This window comes from Lonchura striata, chromosome 7, assembly GCF_050655825.1.
Source record: "Lonchura striata isolate lonStrDom1 chromosome 7, ASM5065582v1, whole genome shotgun sequence".
Lineage (NCBI taxonomy): Eukaryota > Metazoa > Chordata > Aves > Passeriformes > Estrildidae > Lonchura > Lonchura striata.
Genome location: NC_140709.1, coordinates 30870576 through 30896094, shown reverse-complemented (window position 1 = coordinate 30896094; position 25519 = coordinate 30870576). Strand labels below are relative to the sequence as shown.

The following is a 25519-nucleotide window of genomic DNA, read 5'->3' as shown; positions in this document are numbered from 1 at the left end:
AAGTTTTTATGCAAATTTATTAATTAGCTTTAACAATAGTAATACATAAATCAATACTATGTCCAGCATAAGGTTGTATAAGAAAATATTCTGGTAAGATTGCTTTCTAGTGCGTACATTTTTAAGGGCAGTTTTCATCCAATTTGGACTTTTTAAAAAAAATAAATAAATACAAGGCCAAAAATGCTCTTAATGAAAGTCCTGCTAACTAAGACTTTAGGTTCCACACTGCTTCAAAGCACTACTGAGTACAGGTGTCTGTACATCTTGGAGCACATTTTGGACTCACACACAAATGGGCTGTGCTCAAGCAGCATACGTTTTTTGACATCAAATACAGACCAATACACAGAAGTTTTCCAATGTAAACCTCCTGGTTCCTCTTCAAACTAGCATTCACTTTTCTATTTTAGGATTGTCATGCCTTCCACCTGCGATGTGCACATATGAATCCTAACCACATCATGTTTACCAAATACAAAGCTCCAGTCCTCTCCTAATGGTAATGCACTATCTAGTGGAACTATTTATGAAACAAATTGCTACTCAAATTAAACAAGACTAAATTGTTCTTGCATAAAGAGAAAAAAAAAAAAAAAACAACACCTTTGGGAACAGGCAGGAACATGGCATCCTCCCAGCTCTATTTATCACATTTTTGGAGTTCTCCAGACTTCAGAAATGCATCCTCTCCGGGATGTCTGGTGCTTAGTGCTACAGCATTAAGTTTTAGGCACCCTGGGTTCTGTGCACTGTAGACAGCGCAAAAAAAGCTGCATTTTCAGCTTTGTTTCCCTGATGGCCAATGAGTCCAAGATATACAGTGGCATTCAGATGTTTTTCAAAGTGCAGTATAGAGGCATTCACTGACATTTGGACTACCTTTGTTTATATTTAACAACATTAAAATCTGGTCCCAATTTAAATTAGATACACATGAGAAAATATATTTGGCAAATCAGAGCTATTTTATTTACTAGTATACTTATCATATACCACATAAAGCTATCCTTTGGACATATTTACTCTACAAATCTAGATAGGCTTCTTTTATTTGTCTTTGACAAATTCTGCTGATGTCAAAATTCCCTTTTCCTTAAGTTACACTCAGGACTGAGTCACAAATTTTAAACCTACTCTAAATTACATATTTTACTTTATTATATCAAAATAAAACCCAAATGCTTGGTCAAAGTATAAACATTTATAAACCTAGTGAAAACATCCCTGAGAAGCTTTCAGCAACATGGAGAAATTATCAGGTTTGGTCCATTAGAGGATAAAAATCTTTACATCCAGTTATTGAAAACTATGGGCTACAAGTCCATTGGTTGTACATTGGATTCCCATTCATTCCATTTCACACCTCTTACAAAACATTGTATCTGAGACAAAAGCCACTGGAGATTCTTTACATACTTTGATGGTTAATGTAATTGTTACAAAATTTGTGATGACTGGCCTAGATTCAGCCCTGGTGTAACGCCTTTAAATTCAATGGAGTTCACACACTTACATTCCAGGGTTGAGTCTGGCAGCACATATGACTATGAAGGACAGTACCTAAAATTAAAAAAAACCCTTAAAAGTTAGAGGATACATCTCACAAGTTGCTGACATTATGTTTTCACATACTATTTATTCTGCAAAAAAACATTTTACCAATATTTAAATTTAGAACTCAGACTGCCAAGCCGTAAGAAAACTCAGAACACCACCAGGTTCAACTCTACTGAGAAAGCAAAGTGCGTAGTTTCCACAAAAGTGCACATAGGGTTAATGACTATGGAAGTACTGTGTTAGTACACATGCAGGGTAAAAAAAAACCAACAAAACTAACAAAAAAAAAAAGGCAAGAACTTATTGAACAGAGGGGATGTATCATTTTGATTGCTCTGAAGTTGCTTTAGAGGGCCTCTCCGTCCATCATCTCATTGGTTTAGCAGTATTTTAGAACAAAGTCAAAATTCACATACACATCAGATAAATGCAAGTAATCCACCTTTTGCATGAAATATTAACTATTTTCAAATGCAATTGTTTCCAGAAATCTTATTAAAGCCTGATATATTGGAAAATTAACTAAAGCTGCTTGTACTCTGAGGCAAAAACTAAGTTAGCACTAGAATTTATCTTTCTGTACCAGTACTCCTGACCTTAGCACTTTCTGCTACATCAAACCTGAGCAAACCTGCCATTTGCAATTTAAAAGGCATGCTTTGTAATGTTACATCAATAGCTTCTGCTAAATGAGGCTGTTTTACTCTAAGAAGTGCAACAAAAGTGTAATACAATATTTTGTACCTAACAGTATTCTAATTCGTAAGGAAACATGCAAAAAAACCTGCAAAGGTGTTTCCATAAAGTTAAACCAGAACACAAAATACTATAAAGGTTTTGGGGGAAAAAAAAATCTGCTTATTGGAACAATTCAAGAAGGATCATAGAATATTGTGAGTTAGAAGGGACCCACAAGGACCATCAAAGTCCAATGTTTAGAGAGGATGTTTAGACCAGTTTAAGAATAAAGGTGAGCAGAACTGTTTATGGTAAAGGAATATTGGAGGAAAAACTCCAACCAACCAAATACTGCATAAAAAGTTATTCTGAAGTAACTAGAAAGAAGGACAAGACCTCATTTTACTCAATGAACACAAGAATTAGTCAGAATTCATGATAAATTGAGTATGTATAACCATTTAACCACAGTATCACTGTGGGGTACAGATGTGGTACTTGAACAGTACTTTTGTGATCAAACACCAGACTTGTGGGGAACCTTTGATACTGCAGCTGTCAAGATCCAACAAGGCTGTCCTCTGCCAAACATGAAACATTTACAGGATCACTGTAAAATGAATTTTGACTCTTGGGACAGCTTCCCCAAAGAGCTAAGTTATGCATTCAACTCTAGAGAAACACCTCAAACAGGATCATAAAAGGAAGTATATGTGCTTAACCATGGTATTTGTGAAGCAAAGTTAGTAAAGAGAAGTGGATCCTTTCAGACAGTAGATGTGTTACCAGGTGGTGAACTGTCAGGGGCTGTTTTGGGATCAGGAGTGTGACAAACAAAAAGTTGTTTTCCCAAGCTTTTTTGGGCAAATCTGAAGTACATTATGTGGCCCATTGCAACAAAAGACACAGAAATAAGCACCAATAAGCCAAAGGCTTCAGGGTTTGGGGCCAAGATGACCATGATGAAGTGCAGCAAGTCAAGAAGATAATTCATGGAGTTCTGGACACCGTTTATGATGCCTCTTTCAGATTCTATGACGTTTTCTTGGAGTAACTGTGTGACAGTCAAATCAAAGGACCAAAGGCCTATGGAGAGAGAAAACAATTATCCATACTGCTGGGCTTCCCATGGCAAACTCATCACTGGCACAATTCAATTCGGCCTTCCAAACACTCCCTTCTGCCAAAAATGCACAGGATAAGATATCCTCTTGTTAACTAGTTAACAAGAGGATATCTTATCCTGTGCATTTAGTCAAGAGAAATTTACTTTCCTTTTACAAAAATTTCCTGAAATACATAACTTTGACAGATTAAGTTGCCTGTCACATCCTGTTTCATCACAACTATCAAGCCAATCTTTTACTCATCCTTTCCTTGTTTAAATAGCTGGCTTACAGCTATTTACAGTGTATTCATGCTAGGTGCAATCATTAACATTCTGCATAAAGAAAAAACCAAGCATATTTTAAACTATGCAGAATACACAATTTCAAATGGTTGACCATTAGCTTCCATACTGCTTTAGTCTGTTCATAACTTAGCTTTTATCTTGCCAAAAAACCTAATACATGCAAATCAAGTATTTTATTCCTCTAGAATTCAGCAAAAGCTACAGAAACTGAGGATAATGACTCTACATATGACCATTACTGTTGATTACATTTATATATTTGACTGCCTATTCTGTTGACAGATACTAACATTATGCTAACCAGAAATATCTCAAACTTAGGCTGTCATCCAAATCAAAGCTTTCCTTCTAAATGCCAAGACAATTTAAAGAAATGGATTTATTTTGTAAACTCTGAAATTTGAAGGTCATCATAGCAGATGTTTGATTCTGTTTCCTAGTAACAAGTGGTTTCATTTGGTTGTGAACAAAAATAATTTAGAGACAAGCTTTCCGAAAAATACATTAAAATCATCTTCAAATATGGTAACTTTTCTCTTAGTGACATGAAATATACATGGAGTTAGTACTGCAGTCTTCACCCTAGTGATACTATTGCAGGACCATTTCATTTTTATGTGAAGTATAATCAACTAGCCCCAGAAACAAGATGTAACATTCCAATTATTGCTTCTAATTCTAAAATCAATTGTATTTAGTTGCCAGGCACTGTAACTTTTAGAATTAAAAGCAGATAATGAACTAAATTGTAATAGAGGCATAATACTTACCAACTCTAGCAGCAATGACTCCTGCAAACAGGAGACTAACAGAGATTAAAGGCACGGGCTCAGGACTCATCTCTGGGTCACTGTTAGCAGGAGCAATAGACCCGTTTAACAAGTTGGGCATTCCAGTTGCAAAAATCATTTCAGGTTCTGGAGATGCTATAGTAGGCAATGGTTCATTTTCAAACAGCCTGGCACTGATGTCAGCAAATGGAGAAACAGTCAAATCCATAGGACTTCCAGGCATAAATACAGAGATGGCACATAGGATCAGACAAGCAAACTGAGCAACTCCAGAAATAAGGCCCGTGCGAATGAGGCCACATTTGCGCCGCAGCCAAGTGAAAGCCACTGTTCCCATGATGCCAGTGACTGCTGAGGCGCCCATGAGGAGGCTTAGCACAGAGCCACTCAGCCCCTGAGTGTATGCATAGCCTGTAGTGATACAATCAAATCCCAGAACAGTCATATAGAGAAATGCAAGGCCCATGCCTGCAAGGAACACTGGCTGGTTGTAGTATGCAACCCATCCGTCCCGGAATGTTATGAAAGGTTCGGCAATCCGGGCAGCGCAGCCGACTTCCTTCTCCTGCTGGGGCTCAATGCCAGTCACATCTTTCTCAATAATTAACTGCACTCCTTCAGCGGGCTTCATGTCACTCTCTGTAAACAGAAATGGAGCTGTCAGACACACTCCTGCCTGCAAAATGCCCAGTGTAAAGCAACAAACAATTGTTTGCTATAAGCTCGCTACTGCAGAAGAGCATCAGTCAAACTTCACTGCCAAGCTTTCTCTTAATTACTTAAATTAAAAGCATTTAAAGTGTTCTTAAATCCTACCTGGGGAGTAAGATCAAGTAAAGTTTATCCCTATCAATTTAATTAGACAGTGACAGGAGAAAGCACTGCCTGCTTCTAGACTTGTGACTCAACGCCCAGCTCCACAAAGAAATTTGTCTAATGAATGCCAGCATCAGTTGGCATTTTAACACAGCTTTGTATGCTTAAAAGCACTGACTGAAAAAAGAAGGGCATACTTAAACATCTGTAAGTATCCCATGTCATGGCAGAAGAACCAAGGCTGGAGCCTGTCCAGAGTTACAAGTTTTCAAAGCTTGACTTAAAAAAAAACCAAAACCCCATGCATTTCTGCAACTCCATTCTCACTGTAATAAAGGAAAAAGGCACTTCCACTGATCACAAACAAAAATCAAAAAACTCACTGCACTATTTACACTAGTAAGGAGGATAGAAATTCCACAAATGTCTGAATGCCTGAGCAGTGCTTTTACACTATTAAATTCAAAACTAACTCCACATACAGCAAGTGAGATGCATGAAGTACTTCAGTGAGTACTGAAGTACTTTAAAAGTTACTTCAGTAACTTTTAAAAACACAAGTCTTCTAATGAAATCAGAATACCATTTAACAGCAAAGATTAATAAGTGTTTCCTCCATATTTACATTTGCTAAATGCTTCATTCCCCAGAAGTATTTAAGAGCCAGTTCCAAAGCTGTGGAGCCTTCTATAATCTCTTGTTCTGTAATACTTGACTGCCATCAGCCTGGTGCAACAGCTTACTGGACCAGCTGTGACCACCATGGATCTGATGGCTAGGAAGATACATGTCCTCAGTACTTTAAATAACAGCTTTCTAACTCACAATATATTGAGACTAAATTGTTGGTTAGCATTTAAACAAAACACAAATTCTTCATATTTAAAAGAAATAAAAAACAACAAAACAAACAAAAATCCACCACCTATGTTACGGCTGGGGGGGCCATAACTTGAGCTTTCAGTAGTATTCATATATTGCTACCTTAAAAATGGAGAAACACTAGTATTTCAGCATCTGCTACTACTTCACAATAAAAGGTCTGCTTCTGAATTTACATTTCTCATATTGAGTCTATCTAAAGTAACATTAATATCAATTTCAGTGTTACTTATAGTAATAGCCATAGTCACCTACACTGCAAATCCCACTTGTACTACTTGGCCAAGGAAGCAGAGCTGAAGGCCAAAAGAGTTGATTTTTTTCCTCCATCATTTCCTGGTCCATGTAAAAATCATTCAGTCATGCCAGAATATAAATATGACCATCTGTTCTAGAACCTCCTGAAAGCCTGTCAGTACTAGGTGTAAGCAGAGATAAGTTAACAAGGAATAGTCTTACAGAGGCTGCAGACTTTACAGAGCCAAGGGCCTGGTCCAGCTTATCAGCTACCCTATAGATGGGTAGTATTCCTTATGATCAGCCTGAAGTTACAAGGCAGACTTACTCTAAGCGGTTAACAAAGAGAAGACAATTCATTCTTTGGCTGCATTTTATGAAATTCCTCAAAAAGCTGCACAGAGTGGTGTGACTTAGATTAGAGTCTCTGGTATCTATATCCCAAACCTGAAATCTCTAAGCTAGGAGTAGAAAGCTATTTAGCCCCAAAGCCTGTGGAAGACAGAAGTCAACACTTGGCTTGACTGATGCAATGAATACAGAGTGAAACTGAGTAGTTGCATTTCTGTGTTTTCAATACCTTTCTTTGCATTCAGCTGTTTCAGTTCTGATGCTTCAACTTTTGCAGATTTGTGAGCCAAAGTAGGGGTTTTCTGATAAACCTTCCAGAGCAGCAGATATTCCACACACATCGACATCAGGTTCCAGCCAGATATGAATCCGCAGCCAATCATCGGGGAGCCAAATGTCATTATCTGACCAACAGCCATCGGGGCCAAGATATTTGTCAGCTGATCAATTCTTCTTATTGTGGCATTCATATCTGTCAGAAATTATTTGATGATGAAATGACTGGTGAACACTTATAGTGAAATATTTATTGATATAATTGTGAATTGTACATGTATAAAGGTAAAGCTACAAGTCTTGTTCCAACTGTAACTAGTTCCTGAAGTAACCAGAGGCACCTTCAGACTGTTTCAATGTTTAAGTTCACTGCAACCAACCAACTTGTTTGTAAGCCAGATCCCTACTCCTGCCAGTTTTGCATGCATGAGGTCTTCCAGGTTTAGCATGCAGGGTTTACAGTGGCAACATAGTCCTGCTCATCATGAGATCAGGTAAAACTGCTCATCATGAGATGAGATCACTTTTACACAGCACTGATACTATGGACTCTGAACTCTATCCCTGCAACACTCAAACCTAGCAGGCACAGCTTCAGCAATCCCATAAGGTGGAATCTTTTTTTGGGAAGATAGTAATCTATCTCCCAGTATTGGAACATGTATTTGTTAGCCTCCTCCATTCACTTCTAATAACTGGTGGCCAAAGAACTTCTGTGATAGCAGCAGAACTTTGAAATGGCTTTTACATTCCCTTGTTAAGTCACATTGGTTGATGGCAGCTGTAGGCATCCTTAGATCTTACTGAGCAAAGTCCTCACTCCTTTCTGGTCCTTTGATGTTTACAGTCAAAACAAGCAACCCATTCTCACAACAAATGCATCTTTCATTTGCTGCTAGAGAAAGCTTAATGACAGTAAAGTAGATAAGATTGAGGGTGAGGCAGTCTGGCTACCAGTAAGCTTCCAATTAATAGTGCCATTCTTCCACTCCTACAAGTTGCTAGACAGTGGTTTCACACATGAAGCTCCTTTTAGAGTCTTACTGTAAAACTAGAGCTTGTGAAGGCCAAGTGAAATTCTACATCAGTATGAAGCTGCTTTATTGACTCTGTAGTCCCTGCCATTCAAATAAACATTTGGGTTACTCTAAGTCAATTCAATGTTAACTTGGTTAACCCTCAGTCAAATAGTTAAGTGAGATACTTGCATAATATTTGGCTTTAAAAATTCCAACCAACTAACCTTTGTTTTTTGAGTTGAGTTATAATTCCACTCAGAAAAGGTACAAAGAGTGAGTAGGAAAATTAATCAAGGGTAACAAAGGAGAAGGTAATTTTCTATTTCCCTATTCCACTAACTTGTATAACTAAGATTTCTTTTTGAAGAGAGGTAACAATGTGGAGATGGACAACAGTATTTGCTGCAAAGTCAGCATTAGGACTTAGGTTTTTTTGGGTTTTGTTTTTTTTTTTTTTTTACATTAAGGAGTTTCAAATAGTCTCCAGATTACATCATGGTTAAACAGAAAACAAACCTGTTCAGCCTGGAAGGGATGTTTCAGACAAATCTGTTGAACTAAAGTGCTTAATCCAGTGCTTGTTTTCATTCTCAATCAAGTCATAAGAGAATTTACAGCAATCTCTGGCATGATTTCTCGGTACAAATTGTAAGTGGTCATACAATAGTGCCTGAGCTCATGAAGCAGTAAACAGGCAGGACTGACTCCCAGGCAGCAGTTCTCTGCAGGTGTGGTCTGTACTTTACCTCATGTCTCTATGTGGGACAGGGATGGGGGAGATGATTTGCTGAATAAGACCTGACACAACAAGAAAGCTTCAATAGTTCTCATTAGCTTAAGACTTTTACAGATAGCTGCTATTTTTCTACCTGTGATTCACACACATGTGAAGAAAGTTCATCTGTATTACTGCTCTACAAAAGGCATGACCTAGAAAGGCACTGCAAGGTCAACATAAAAGATTAAGGATAATCTGTAGAGTGGGAAATAAAAGTATGACACTTTAAATGCATCTAAGAATTAGCCTTTTCTGTATAAAACACATAAATAACATTCTTTCATTAGAGATAAACATCAAGTAAAAATCTGGAATACAGGATTGAAATTTCCAAAAGAACTCTGAACTTTATGGGCAATTCAAGCAGCTTTATACAAAATTAGAGTTCAGAAGCTGAAATATTGTCTAAGGCTGAAGATATCTAAACTATAGAGGTGAGCTATGGAGGTCTGGGTAATGTTAAATTACTGTGCCTTGTTTGCAGTTCAGTATCAGTTCCTCTATCTGAGAAGGCTTAAGTCTTCTTATGGGGTTGATTCAGAGCCAATACAGCCTGACCAAATTCATCACAAAAAATGCTGCTTTCCACACTGTTACAATCAGAGGAGCAGCACAGCCAAAGATTGTTATACACCCTTTGGTGTATAATTCACCTTGTGCAGCCTTGGTGAGAGCCCCAATCTCTCACACCCAAGAAGTGTCATGACTACCAAGCTGCAATAAGATATGAGTGGGAATTAATTCTCCCTCCTAGTAGTATCAACATCACTGTGCAAGTTCAGGGCACAGGGGGAGAAGCAAACATAAATAATCTTTTGCCTAGAAAGTATTTTGTCTGTAGTCTATGCTCAAAAGTACCCAATGTCAAAAGAAAGCAGAGCTTCCAAATCCAGCTGAAGGAAAGTTCACAGCTCTGAATTAGACATCTAATGCAAGATAAATGCAAGGTTTTAAATGTGCCTGCATGCACAGTATTACCTACTGGCAATTTTCCAATATACCTACTTAACTGTTCTGGACTTTATTCTCTTCATGCATCTTTCTTTGATCCCTATGAGAGGAGCCCAGTTACACAAGAGTTCTCTGTTTCATTCCAGGACCTAAAAATAAAGTATTGCAACACTTGGCTTGTTCAGCAAAACTAGTTTTCCTAACAGAGCTGCAAAAGAACTTTGAGGAGGGCAAAACAAGTTTGGGGATGCCTAACTGAATTGTAATCAACGCAGTAATTTGTGATCTCAGTAGCTGTAGTCCAGAGTAAGGAAGAGCAAAATAAAGGCTGTCCTTTTACTTGATGTTTTCTCATAATATCTGGAACTCAAAGATGCACTGATCTCTGTAAAACTCTAGTCTTAGAACAAAAATAAAATCAAGCTTGGAAAGTAAGACATGCAAGGCATTATAAAGGCAATATATTTCACCTGCCAGTTTGCTTCTGTCTTCCCCTGCAACCACAACAATCCAGTCCCTCTGAATTGTGATCGCTGTGGCAGTGCTGGCCAAATTGGCAATATTTGCTATTGTGATAACCAGGATATAGCACAAGGTCTAGAAAGATGAGGGGTAAGAGTTATTATGTGAGAAAACGGATGGACATCTCCACTTTCTACAAAAGCAGAAAATAGTTCTATTTGATTCCATACATTTCAGCATTATTCTTCACACAAAACAAGATCAAGTCAACAATTCCTGACAGAAACCAATCATGATCTGTTTACGTAACAAGTGCAGTTTCATTTGTCAGTTTTGGCTCCCAGAAATGTCTATACAGATTAGAGAAAAATATAAAAATTCATCTATCCCTCATGCTTCCCAAAGTTTCTTCATAGATTAATTTCTTATTAACAAGCTGAAGCACTCACAAGAAGCCATCCATGGTATAATGTCAAGAGCTGCGTCTTAAACAAGAAGATAATCATCAGGATAACACCGCACAGGATGACAGATGAATTCTGCACAATCAAGGACGTCTGGGCCACTGTTTTAAACCAAACAGAAAGCAACAGTTATGAACATGAGAATGAGCTAACTATAGCCTTAAGGTGGACATAATTAAGGAACACAGATTTATTAAATAGCCTTGTTTTCCTAATCTCCCCCAAAACATGTGGCAAAAGTATACTTTATAGTAGATTCTGAATCTTCCATTGTCAGAGAAACTTGTTTTAGAGAAACAAACTAGTGGCTAATGTAACTTTGTAGCTCTTGATTTACACTGAAACAAGGTCTTCTCTCAATCTAAGCCCCCTGTTTAAATGCTGATATTATATTTTAAGTAGTAAAAACCTAGCTCAAGCCTCTAAAATTCATCTTCAACCTACCATGGAAGGGATACTATTTTGAAAATTTCTGGAAAATAAAATTTCATTTGAAGAACTTGATTCCATTTTATTTGTAAAACAGATTAGAGCATATATACAAGATGCATAATGCAATTGCAGTGTGGTTACATTTAAGTGAAAGATGTTTGTATCCAGACAAAAGACAACAAGTGTATGTTAGTGTTTTAATTTAAATAGAATTTGGCCTGTAGTCTTTAAAGTTATTTACCTTAAAGTTGTTATATTTTTTACCTTTTGCGTTTCCATACATCTCTACACTTCACATGGGTTTGGCCTGAGTAACAGACATATCATGACTTAAAACTGCTTTCCTCCTGTCTTTAAGTGTATCTCTGCATAACCATCACCACTCAGAAACCATCACCACTCTGCCCTTCTTTGGAGAGAACAGCAAGCCCCATTCTCATATTTGACTTGAGGAATTAACTCTGTCAGCTTCACCTTTTTAACATGAATTTGATCCGTCCTTAAGTAAATAACCTGCTCTAGGCATCTAACCTTTGAGCCTGGAGTTCTTGTCCACCCAGTCTCCAATAAGGGCTCCCAGGAGAAGAACAGATCCCGCCACAACCAGGCCATAGACCGCAGTCAGGAGTAAGCTGTTTCCATAAAGTTCAACCAGGAAAACAGACACAGCAAAATGCCACATACGATCTCCCTTTAAGAGTAAGAGAACATACACATCATTACTGGTTGCTCTTTAGAGGTACATAGGTTCACTGTTTTACTAAAGTTCTATCAAAAGTCTGGACTAAAATAGAGGTTTGTTACATGTACAGAAGTGGTACAGGGATTTTTGTGGTTGTTGGTTTCTTAGGAGGCTTTTTGATTGCTACATGCTGTCACCATTGATTTTATCCCAGTGTCATTAAGATCATCTGTCCTAATCAAGTGGATCATTACAGCTTGTAATACCACAAATCTAAAAACCCCAGATATTTTCTATTAGTATATTACTGAACAAAGTCTGTCACCAGCCACATCCAACAAGCCTCAAAAAGCTTACACAAATTCTCCAGCACAGATCAAATATTAACAACAGCTTTACCATCACTATTTAAATAACTTTTCAAGGCAGCAGTTTGCTCTTAGATGATCAAAGCTTAACTTCTGCTTCATAACACAAGAGTGAGTCAAGTGGAAACAAGTTATCATACAATTCAGGACAGATATGGGTAAATGTTAACTGAAGTTTCTAAAATCAATGGACTTCAGCTGGTTTTAGTGTACAGCACTGGCATATTACTCAGAAGAGGTAGAATAGCATAGCTCATTTAACTTGTTGTAAATCACTGCTAGTTCAGCCTATTGCTAATTTAACCTAGTGCTTAAAATAAAACACATTCATGTCCTGATAACCACTTACTACAGGTACAAAAAGGAGATCCAAATTATTAAACATATCCAAGTGAAGACATTTTCATTCTATTCAAAATGTTCTTAGGTTTGCTAATAAATACATGGAGGGTTTTTTTGGTCACATCTCACTTTACTTTTGAACATATTGCAGCAATACATGACAGAAAATCCTTTCTGTAATCAGTAAAAAACCAGATGAACAGAAATCATTCATACCATTCTAGGGTACACAGGTTGTTTAATAGGGTCTCTAACATTAGTCTCCTACAAATCAAACTTGAAACTGTTTTCTTCTGTTGCCTTATCTTAAACAAATAGTTGCTATGTGATACAGCAAAGAGTACAAATTTCTAAGGACCTCAACTATTTGGAAGGGCTGGGGGAGGTGTAACATAAAAGAACTTTAAAAAATCAAAGCCAGCCAAATGTAACTTACCATGTAACACAGCAATCAAAAGTTACATAAAAAGCATACTATTTGGAGGGTCAAAATAATTGCAAAGTGTGATTAGCCCTCGGTATAGTACAGACACAAAAAGCACTTGCCTTTTAATGTTATTTGAGTTCACTGAAGGAGTTTTCTGTAAACATTGTAACATGTACACTTTGACACTTGTTTCCTTAAGCACAGACTGAAAAAAAAATATTCCAATCATGGAAAGAAAAATTCCATCTTTTCAAATAAAAACCCCAGGGTATTTTGTATGCTTTTTTAAATTGCATCCAATGACAAATGCTACTATAAGCATGATCATCTTGTGTCTTCTCTCATAAAACATTTTTCACTCAAGAGATACCTAAAGCCTTCTGTAAATATTTTCCACTTACGCTCCATAGTTAGTTAGTAGAAATATATAGAAAATATCCCAGCAATGAATCCACAGGCATAAAATTTTCCAATTCCAGCTTTCACTTAATATAACCTGAGGTGGTACTTCATGAAATTTCACTTAAATACATGCAGGTGAATTAATCCAGATAGCTGCTTATTAAGCTACAAAAACAATCAAAAAACACTTTCATATTAAGTTTGAAACCTCATATAGATGTTTCAGTTACTAGATTCTGACAAAAAAAAAAAAAAAAGGCATTTTTAAAAAAACCTAAGCATGTGCAAGTCAGTGCCAGTCACTCCTGTCAGAGTGAAAAACTGAATCTCACTTCAAACTTGTGGAAAGGTTCCTTTGACTCCAGAGACATCATGATTTTCTGTACACTTATCTGAGAGCCTGTGAATACTGTTCAACTTTATCCGACACATTTACCCAGACTATTTTGATCATGTCAACGCTGTAAGAACCAGAAAGGATGATTTTCTTTCAAGAATTAAAAACCATAAATAATAGGCAAAGATAAAGGAGAAGGAAAATATTAGTGAATTGTAGAGCTTTGTAGCAGGTATGTCATTTCAAGCTAAGAGCTATTGAAATGCAAACAGCAAATACTGTTTTCAGAAACAGGCAGATCCTTGATTACATACACTTAGTCCCACCTTAAAATGTCTCAAAATGTGGCTATTTCATAACTTTTAAATAGCTACAGCTGTTCAGCATCATTATTTAAAGACAGCTCCTCCCCTTCTGTAATTATAATTACTTTTATAATCACCTTATACTGAATGTATACAATCCCACATCAGAATTGAAGCCAACGAGTTGGGAATAGCCAGGCTAGCACCTACTGACAGCCTCCTGAGGCCTGAGATGCACAGATAAGGCTGGGAAGTTGGAATCAGCTGATCTCCTGGGAAACATTAGGCCTGACACCAACAAGGTGAACCCAGTTCCATGCTGTTCCTTCTTTACTGCTGAGGGATAGACAGCAACAGCATAAGGTCTGAGACTCCAGTGCAGCATTGCTGTCTAGCCTATTAAGATCCCTGAGGCCAGGTACACATTCAAATACTTGACTGAGCAAGAGCCCAACAGAGTCTAGACTTTGGTCAAGTCTGAACATTTCTGGAGATGTGACATGTTTAATAATTTACAGCTTCTCTTGGCATTTGGGAATGGCATAATAACACAGAAAGCTAATCAGCTTGCTCAATTACAGGAAAACCCCATTTCTCTCAGGTTTGTATTGCAGACAGAGCCATTCTAAAACAAAGATGATCTATTACTTGATGTTCTGAAGAATCAGGTATTTGCTTACTGTTTCTGGTAGCAAAAACCTTCACACTACAGGAACACCAAAGCTTAGGAGATACAAAAGGTGAAGTCCTGCACCCAGTTCTGTCAAAATAAGCTATTGCAGAGTAACTTCTGTTGTTTGAGCAGATTTGGATGGGGGTTTTTTGAATCAAAATTTTCAGCACAAAACCCACCAGGAGTATCCCATTAATATTGCTAAACAGATATCTTGTAGTCTATCATTTGTTAATATGTGCAAGATTGTTTTCTAACTGTGCTTTGTCACCTTTAGTCAGGGACTCAGAGCAAGTCCACCACAGAGCTGTGAAGCACTGGCCAGAGAGGAGTAAGCAGGGTTGCCAAATTCCCAGTGAGGCACTTCGTGAGTATGACTGACAAAAACTGTGGCAGGCAATAAGCCCTGACCTCTGAAGGAGATGTTTGGCTCCCTGCTTTTTAATATTAACAACTGCCAAAATATTGTACTTCTTTAAACAAACATTTGATACCATTCAAAGACTTCTTTGATCAAGAGGAACATCAGTACACGTCCTTTCAGGTTTGTGAAAGCAAGACACTCCAGTTAGGCATGTGCTGTTGTAACTGTAGATCAGCCATTTGTTCAACACATACATCAAACCAATCCAAGTGTTCCAACAAAGGACCAAAACACAGAACAAAGAAAATGGGGAGAAACCTTCTATTTATTTTTGAACCAAGCCAACCAACCAGTCTCTATTGTCTAGAGAATGAAGATTGTGTTAAAATAAACACATATTGTTAATTTTATTCTGTGGAACAGAACCAGATTTTCTATTTTTGGTGCATATCTTACAGTAGTTTTTTTAGTATTCTTCAAGTGAGTAAAAGCTGGTATAGTAAGTTATATTAGCACAGAAGGAAATAATTTTAGGAGGCAAGTGATTTTACAGAGGACAACTCCTGATGCTGTCAACAAGTTAGCTAGGGAGGGGCAGTATTGAGCCCATTGTAAACACTGAGCATTTCCCATTAGCAAATATGAATCCTTCAGATATAATGCTGCAATGGGCTGTCTCTCAGTCTGCTCCTCTGTAAGGAGTCTCACTGGTTCTATAGTTACTTAAAAACATTAAAAGGTACAGAACCAGTCCCTCCAAAAATCAACTACTGTACTACTCTGCGCTAAAAGTAAACCTATTGCAACACATCTTGTAAAGATTATGAAGACTTAAGAGCAAGGTGTTGTAACAAGACCTCTACGGTGGTGTGCTAATTTGTGAAGATTTCTGGAAAGCACCAATAAAGCTCAGGTAAATCATAGCCAGATTAATAAAATCCTACTTCTACCAGGCCAGTATTTTACTTACCCAAGTGGACAGTGCATGTCCAAGATAAAGAAGAAACTTTGCAGACGTAAAATAGGCAATCACAGATCCTAAACGAGAAATAAGAAACAGATGCTAAAGCAAACGCGGGCACACCCACCGCATTTCGATAGAGCGGGCACGGCTCGCTGCCGCGGACACCGTTCGCGAGCGAGGCGGCGGCGGGGCACGGCGGGATTTGGTGCCCCCGCCCGCGGGCAGCCCCGCCCGGTCACCGCGCCCGGGAAGCGCTCGGGCCCGCACTGACCGCCGCGCCGCCGGCGCTCCGGCTCCGCTGCCCGCGCCATGCCGGCCCGCTCCGCCGCTGCCCGCTGCCGAGAGAAGGGGGGGGACGCGCGGCTTCGCTCCGTGTTGCCTTCCCCGACTTAGCTAGCACTGTAGCTGAAGTCGGAAAGCCTTGGCCTTATGCGCCGCGGGCGGCGGGGTCGCTCCGCCGCGGAGGGGCCGAGCGCCGCTCGACGCCCGGCTCGGTACTCTGGGCTGCGGAGAGCACCGGGCCGGCGAGCGGCGGCGCAGCGCCTTTTGTAGGCGGCGGCGGCACCGCCCCCGCCCGGCCCGCCCCGCCCCGGGGCCCCGGCCCGCCCGGCGGAGCCGCAGCGGGAGCGGGAGCGGCGCCCCGCGCGGCTCCGCTGGGCAGCGCCGGGGCCGCAGCCGGCAACCGTGAGCCCGGCTTTCCGTGCTGCTGCCTCTGGCTCGGCTCTCTGCTGCTGCCTTTTTGTTTTCTGGCTTCTTGAAAAACGTGACGTTCCTGAATATGCAGATTCAAGAAGCTGGGGTTGTTAGGGGAGCGCCAAGTACCTCAAGCCTATGGTTGAAACACTGCCAAGGACAGTGCTCTCAATTCTGAGCTTCCAAGGAAAAAAAAAAAACAAACAACTAAACAGGGTACCAAAATTTAAGCTATTTAATTGAAATAGCTTTTCTATTCTAATGAGGGTGGTGTAGAATTGAACCAGTTGCTGCTGGCTCAGGCTGGCTGCTTCAGATGAAGCATCCCAGTTCCTACCATAAGTCATTTTTTTGCCCACTATGTGACCTACCTTTGGTATGGACCACCACAAAAAACTGCATGTTTACAGAACTTAAGAAAAGGTCAAAATGTACAATAAGCTAGATCTTTTGCAGGATACTATGAAAATATTTAAGAATTATTTGTCCTTGTGCAGTTGAAATCATAATGATTGTTCTTGGCTGCCAGAGCTAAGATTATATTTTCATTGTGTAATACTGTGAAGTTCCCTCCTCTGTGTGTAAAATTGCTTTTGGTTTGGGTTGTGGATTTTTTGTTTGATTTTTTTTTTTTTTTTGGGGGGGGGGATTGGTTGGTTTTTTTCCCCCAAGTAAATAGGCCACCCAGAAGCAAATGCCTGACATAACAGGCCAATAACCTGTCCTGGCGTTGCCACTCCTGTGATCTTGTTCAAAGTATTCTTACATTAATTAGATGACTTTCTATGCATGAATCATGGATTACACTTTGCATAATGGGAACTATACCTTGAGAAAAAATAATTCAGAAATAAAATTAAATATAATCATAGGAAGCCTAAAATTGCTATTTTAATGGGATTGGTTATCCTAGGTGAGCTGTTTCTTCTTATGGTATATTCCTTAAAATTATGCAGAAGATCTTTTCTCAGATTGGTATCAAAAGCAGAGTAAGTTTTCTTGATGGTTTTTCTTATACAGCCTTACTGCTTAACCTGTTCTATTATTTACTAACAGCTGAAAAGATAATTACTTTTCCTAAACCTTAACAATTTTAATATTATTAGCCCATATTAAATAAAAACCCTACAACATATCAAAACTGATATTTTGTGGTTTTAAGTCTCTTAAGTGTCAGTTCTTACACTTCTACTGACAAGGGCAGTGCATCCCATGGGTGGACACACAGATGAACTCGGTCTAAGCCCTGGCTGTTACTTGTATCTCAGCAGGAAGGCAGCACAATCTGGAGGAGCTCTGTGTGACAGATGCCTGCCCTGCTGCATTGCAGACTATCCCATTGGACTCACATCTTTTCCAGCCCTGTCCCTGGTGGCACTTGTGGCCACTGTTATGGTTACTGGATTGATGGGGTCTGATCTGGTCTGTCAGGTACATAATGCATACATACATATATGTGATACAGCAGCAGTTCATCCAGGAACATCAGGAACACTTACCAGCACTGTACTGCTGGTTAGACCTTTTTTTGTTACTAGAGAATGACATTTTCTCTAGTTTCTAACTCTCTGGAATTAGAGTTTAAATAATCATTTATGACTGAGTGTTCACCGAACTTTATACAAGTGCATTGCATTGTATAGGTGAAATCATCATCTCGGCAATTCTTTCTACTGGTAATCAATTGGGTTTGGGTGATATTTAAGCTATGACAAGAGGCAAAGAAAACATGGAAAACCATCTTTTGAAATTTGAAAAGCAATGGTTGCTGTATGTCTTTGGGATTTCTCACATGGAAGAATGCGTGCTCTGTCCAGTGTGACACAGAGTGAGCGCAGAGTGAGTCTGGAATGCTGCTGTAGGGAATGTCAGCAGAGGCTGTGTCGTGTGTGCAGCGAGGTCGCCTGTCCTCAGTGCACAGTGTGTGATGCACAGGCCTGCACAGTGCAGATAAACCCTGCAGCTTGTCCCCTGCAGGTCACACGTGTCCTAGCCACACCAGAGTCACTGCACACCGTGACACAGGGTACTTGCTGACACCAGGTACCAGCCAGAATTTCTTACATCCACAGGCATGTATGTTATCCTTTTCTAACAATTTCCCTGCTGAATGTCCAGAGGAGTTAGACATATAGCTAAAAGGCAATAGCTAATTTGTGAGGCATTGCCAAAAGCAGGGGAGTTGGCAGGTAGGGGAAATTCATAGTTTTTTTCCTAAATTTGCCCCCACTTTGCTGATGATCTTCCCAGCATGCTTATTAAAGTCTGTGCTCGAGTTTTTTTCCCTGACAATACTGATGTCCATCATAATATAGTAGCTTGAGCACTTTGATTTTTACATCTAAGATGCTGCTAAAAAAGCCTCAAATATTTTAATAAATACTCCAATAAATCCAAATTTTATTAGATTGCTTTGTGAAGCCCTTGTAAATATATTTTTATAGATGCAGGTCTCTTTTCAGGTTGACTGCTCAACAGAATCTTTTTAGAACATTTACAGATTTCTGATGTATTTAGGATGTTTAATAAGTGGAAATTGTACAAGAGGAGTTCCCAGTTTTACTTAGTACCCCCGACTCAGCAGTCTTGCAGCAACAATTTACACAATGGCACAGCACACCAGCCATGGATTTTAAACCAGCCCTGACTAATGGTCACTGGCAGAATGAACATGGACATTTGAATTAATAAGACATATAATTATGTTATAGTCTTCCTAGCTAAGTTTTTTTCAGTGGATAAATTCCATATGCTTTCTTAAAAATATATTACTAATATAATTACTCTAGCTATTATTTGAATGAACAAATAGAAATACTAAACTAGTTTTTAGATTTTTTTTAAGTTTCTGATTTAAATATAAAAATAATTTCATTCAAAAGACATTCTTCCAAGTATTTCTATTAAGACAGTTGTCTAGAAGAAAAAAAATTTAATTTTTCTGACAAGGGCAACAATTAAACTATAAGATGTAAACAACTGAAAATATTTTTGTTATTGGTAAGTGCATAACTATGATGAGAGTAATAGTCAAAGATACACTTCCAAGAAAGACACAGAGAGGATACATTCTGGCTTTAAATAACTGCCCACATTAGTGGCAGCTTCTTTAAGCACTGTCCTTGTAATAGAGCTGCTGAATGCAGAACAATAGCAATTTTACCAAATAATACTTGCAATTGTCATCATGATTTAACCAAAGAGGCATGAATCATAGTGAGAGACCTCATGCTCACTCGGATCTTGCACTCAGCTGAGAGGTTACATGAAATTCAATTATCATACTGTTGCCATTCTTCATTAAGACACACCTCTTGGTGTTCAAAGTGTTTTTTTATTCATTCAGCTCACATAAAGCCAAGCAAAACTGGAAAGAATATATATAATCTGTGTCTTTTGAAGGGTGAAGATCAGAAGCCTTGACTGCACTGCCCCCTGCTATGACTTAGGCATGGGAAGCTGTGGCTCTGCTGCTCATAACCCCACACATCCAACTCCCAGACCTGCCATCTCTGTATCAGCTGACACACTAAGTTTGCAATGCACAGGCAAACAGGCAGAAGTGGGATAGAAAAGTCTCCCAGGTTTTACTCCAGACCTGTTCATGTCACTTACATGTTAGCAATTTGAACATCTTTACCTACTAATGGTCATTAACTAAACATCTACTCCCTCCCACTTTCTCTAAGATCCACAGTTTCCTCCTCTTATGGGATTTGTTTCATTCAGACTTCCAAGTGACAGCTCCTGTCTCTCAGGGCGAGATGGCAGATTAGTTGTTTTAACCTGAAACAGTCATTATTTTCAGGACCAGAGCTAAGCTTCTGTGACAAACTCTGAGAAAACCATCCAGAGCCTCCAGCAAATTCAGAATTGAGAGGGTTGTTTGGAGAGGCTAGAATGATCTAGCTTATACACAACTCCAGCTCAGAGAGCTGAACCAGCTCACATAAGCAAGCTAAACTTTGGTAGTTGATAAATGATAGCCAGTCTAGTGACCAAAACAACTTAAAATCATACATTATATGTTATGCCATATGTTATAGGACAACTGGTTTCAAGAAGAGACTCTTTTTGTCCAATCTTTCTCAGTCACAAGAAAACATTGTACCCTAAACTCAAATAAAGAAAACATCTTGTACCAAATGAGAAAAAAGTAATTAAAAGAAAAGAAGTCATCACATCTACTTAGGGACAAGTGGATGTTTTGCACCCAAATGTCAAGAGTAACATTTCTGCAGACTGCCTATATCATACTGCACATTCATTCTCAAGAAAGGGAATTATTTACTTGAACTGGAACACTGTGTTGAGGAAGAGACTGAAATGAGTCTGGAGGGTAAGATAACAGCCTATCTGCAATTTAAGCTCATTTGGTTTGTTTTCTTCATTAGAACTTACTGCAGTTTGTCTCCTATCGGATGTCATTGTTCTGTTACTAAACAATAAAAGAGTGCTTAACAAACAGTATTTTGTTTCCTGTGTGTATTTTAGTATGCAATATGAAAAAACTGGGATTTGTTATTTTTCTCACAGCCTTCTAATACCTATGAATTTTGCCTTTATTCATTAATTCATTGTTAAGGAATTTTGATACATACAATAAAATCAAATATGAAAGCAAGTCAGACAGTATTTGTGTCCCTGAAAAAAAAACCCCAACTGTTAGAAGTAAAAGGTTTCCTTGCCTTAAATTACTCCTGTTGGAGGTTATGGTTGACCTCTTTAAGACAGTCAGATTTTGATATTCCTGTTCACCTTTCTGCAATGTTTTAGTCTGATTCTATGCCAAGAAAATGCTTAAAACCACATTTTTAACTTCAGGCACATTTAGCTTCCATTTATTTCAATGAAATAAAGACCAAACAAAAACATTTCTAGATTTAAGACAATATTGAAAAACTTTTTGGAATAGAAGTGAATCAGGGAATACAAGTTACTTTTGACCTGCCACTAACTTGAACTGAACACCCTGTAGTATCAGTGATCCCACAGCAGAAAAAGGGAAGAGCTTCAGTTGCACTATCAATTTCTGTTTCTGTGTGACTCCAGAACAGTTTTACAAAAACATGTTTGTCTTTGGAGACCAAGATACAGTTATGTTCAAACCAGCCACAACTTGGAAACAATTTTTTGGAAGGTAAAGCATAAAGTACAAGATGCACTTAGAATGATGTGGTGAAGCAAGCATATGCCAGCAAATAAAATTATTTGTTTGAACTGTTCTGGAGTTATGCAAATAACATGCACTTCAACAACCATCAGTTGGGTAACCATCAATCTTGCAGGTAGAACCCTTCACCCATATACAGCACCCTGTGTGAACAGGGCTCTGTGCTGGGGCATGACACTGAGCCAAATACATCTTTAGCAAAACCTGCAGAGATGGGTCTGACACACACTTCTGAGTACCAGAAAATCCTCTACTACCACCTGCCTGTATTTGATGTCAGACAGTGATTAACTAAGTTGCCATATCTTATTAAGAATAATAAGCCAGTCTTTTCCCCTTTGCATAACCCTTTGATGTTAGTGCTATATTGATTATTTACAATTATAATTACAACATAATAATCTAGTAATTAGTCATCATTCTACAATCACTTGGCCTTCAATTCTCATAAATCCTAACCTTAGCTTTCAAATAAGAGTTTACCCATCAGACTCAATCAGATTCCTTCTTGTCACTGATGGTATATGCCTTCACTAACACAGCAAACTTCAATAGCCAGGGAAAGCTATTCCCATAGAAAGCTTTGTCCATCTTCAGGCTATTTTCTTTAAAGGTGACAAGCATAATAATCAATTTAAAAATTAAAAAACCCCAAAACCTCGAAAATTCAGTTTGTTCTGAAATGTCTTTTATAAGGGCTCTAATGAGAACATTCATATTAATATTGTTTTGTTAATTTTCTAACTAAACTGAAGTGAAAGTTGAGATAATACCATAGAAAGCACTCTCTCTGTTTCATTTATGACACCCAGGGCCTGAATCATATTCCAGAGATACCTCCAGGGAGATCCTGCAATGTCTCAAATGGAATGTGGAATCTGCTAGCAGAAATATATTTAAGTAGTGTACTCAGGGACAGGATGCAATCTCCTCTGCCTATTCAGTACCCTTAATCAGCTAACAAGAAAACATATATATGACTGATAACTGGCTGTTATTTAATACTTCTCCACCCTATTATTATGGCTAGCACTCCCAAATGGATGAAATGATCATTAATAAATTATGGGAACTGATATGCAAAGTTAGCAACATCATGGGGTCCTGGTCATATGAAGCCTGGCACGTCTTGAGGTAACAAGAATCTTTTCCTGATGTATTATTATCAGGAAAAAGGAAAAATATTTTCAAAGGACTGAAAACAACTAGGAGAAGGAAAAAAAATCTGAAGAAGTCTGTATATTACTGGTACTGCCAAGAACAAATGTATAATAGCTAAATTCTCAAACTACACCACATGGGTTCACACACAGAAGACATAAAACAGTGGCAAGATCAAAGGATTTCAAATTGTCTCAATACAGGATATTGATTTTTTTTTTTCTGACCTCAGCTGGGGCTGAGGGAGGACTCTTGCTTCATTGCAGATGGGGTTGTCTTAAGTTGCTTTTTAAGGTAAATTTCAAGTAGTCTTTCAAATCTATGGGCTGCTCACTAATTATGTCTTCAGTCCTTTAAAACACATAACTGCCTATTACTGTATTCAGTAGAAATACTCAAACATTAATTATGCACGTGCTTCCAAGTGTTTTCAGGATGAGAATCCATGCCAAAGTCAATTAAGTATAGGGCTCCAGAGTGGTTGGGAAATTATAAAGGATCAACAGGCAGATGATGTTTCTTAAGTGAAGGTGCAATTCTGGATGTCAGACATGGTCAGAAGCATTGTTGTGATGTGTTTAACCTTGCGAACAAACATAAGAGTTGGTGTAACCTATCATTATGAGAGACAACATTGTCACAATTAAACCTCTAACTAATGTATATTTACACAATATTCACATCCATCCTAAGGAGCACAGGTTTTTAATTTGTGAATTCCTTTCTTCTGTAGTCTTTCTGTTTTGACCACATTCTTATTGCCACCAATCGATTTCATACCTCCCCTTGCAAAACAAGTGTTTTGTTTATGCTTTGTCCATAACAAGTTTCAAGACAGTGATTAATTTAGATTAAAAACTTCACAGTGACTACATGTTATATAGGGTCAAAATAAGTTGTCAGATATAGGCATCTAGCCCAAGAGACCCTGTGAAAGTAAAACACCCAAATTGCAACTACAGCATAGGTCCTGTAAGAGATCTGAGCTCTACAGGTATATTAACTGAGTGACAGACAGGATAGCCTCTGTCATCTCAGATGGTAATAGATGTCTAAATTTAGAAAAACAGATAAAATTCCTACTCTATAATAACCTTACTGAGGCTTTTGTATCTTTAGAACAGCACGTGTTTATTATTAGTATGGCAAATTTTTGTCTTTTCTCAGAGTATTTTGCCAATCTTTCTACACTGAGACTCAGCAGCATTTCTGCACTAGGTTTTAAAGCAGCTACAGGGAAGAATATAGGTCCAGGGAGATTGAGAGCCACCTTCAGTTTTCCTAAATCTACTTCAGTCTTTGTGTCCAGCATTTTCCACTGGAAACCCCTACACACAACCAATTAAAACACTATCACTTAGTAGCAATTTATATGGTCTGAGTTTGGTCAGCTTTCTCCAGGATGATCCCTCAGAGCCAAGAGAACCTTTGGATGGAGTCTTAGTAGGGAGCCTGACTGGTTTTTAGCAGGCAGTCTCAAAGGACAAAAATGAGGCCTCTACAATATATGAGCTCCTTCTCTGGTAGTGAATTGTAGCTGTAACTGGATAAGGTACTGACTAAGAAGGCAAGAATCATCCCAAATTGTCCAAGGGAACATGTCTGTCTTCACAATCATTATTCCTTAGATAGTTAAATCTATGGTTATAGCTATGGGAATCACTGGAATTAAATAGGTGAGATCCTTAACATTTGGTATAGAAACATAGACTTGGAGATTTATAGGAAGCCATCAAAAGAAGTATTTCATTAATTGATTCAAGACATGAGATCCATTCTTGTAATTTTTTAGGTGCAGCCATTTAATTAGAAAGATTACATCATTATGCTCTGATATGTCAAATTAATGAATAAAAGATTCAGTCAATTTAAGGTTTATTACTTTCTCTAAAATGCACAGTCCAAAGATAGGGCATAAGGGGACAAGAAGGCTGGGCATTTACTTAAGTAGGAAGGATGAGGGAAGAAAGAAAAATGAAAACTGTACCTGCCAATTTGCACATGATCTGATCTCCAGTGAGGCCTGCAGGAAGCAGAAGGCAAATGGGAAGAAAGCCAGCAAAATAAAAAAATCAAGTCTCTGGCACACAGGAAGACAAGACCACGAAAGAGACTAAAAGCAGCGACTGACCAAGAGCGGGTGCCAGGCCCTTCTGGATTTTGATCTTAGATTCCGTGCTGACTCACCATGCGGCCAACCAATGGCTCCACCTTCGTGTTTCAGTTTCTCATAGGAAGGCTGGCATTTATCTATTAGCCTTACGGACTGTTGTAAAGATAATTAATAAACGTTTGGAACTTTGAAGATGAAAGGCCAAATTCACAGTAGGAGGGCATTGAGTTGATTTGTTCATTCCTTTGCATCAAAAGCAGTCTGTGCTTAGAGAAAGAAAGCAAGAAATTGCCATTTGTTATGCCATCTACTCCTTCTCTACCTATTTTCACCTATTATTATACTCTGTGTTTAGTTGATGTTTGATTCAAGTAAATCATATGTGTACAACTATTTATCGGCTA

At 38.5% G+C, this 25519-nt stretch overlaps 1 protein-coding gene across 2 annotated transcripts; it reads right to left on the bottom strand.

Annotated features, from left to right (window-relative positions):
• On the bottom strand, window positions 1-25156 carry SLC40A1 (solute carrier family 40 member 1). 2 transcript variants are annotated; one of them, XM_085585313.1, is made up of 8 exons: window positions 24990-25156; window positions 15982-16049; window positions 11643-11802; window positions 10665-10780; window positions 10224-10350; window positions 6959-7201; window positions 4423-5082; window positions 1-3324 (listed from the first exon to the last, which is right to left on the bottom strand). In XM_085585313.1, the coding sequence occupies exons 1-8, from the start codon at window positions 25003-25005 to the stop codon at window positions 3005-3007; spliced, it is 1710 nt and encodes a 569-aa protein (XP_085441439.1). In that variant the 5' UTR covers window positions 25006-25156; the 3' UTR covers window positions 1-3004. The 2 variants fall into 2 exon arrangements, with proteins under 2 accessions (XP_085441439.1, XP_021387082.2); XM_021531407.4 differs by lacking the exon at window positions 24990-25156 and adding an exon at window positions 16247-16500.
• Window positions 25157-25519: the final 363 nt, after the last annotated feature.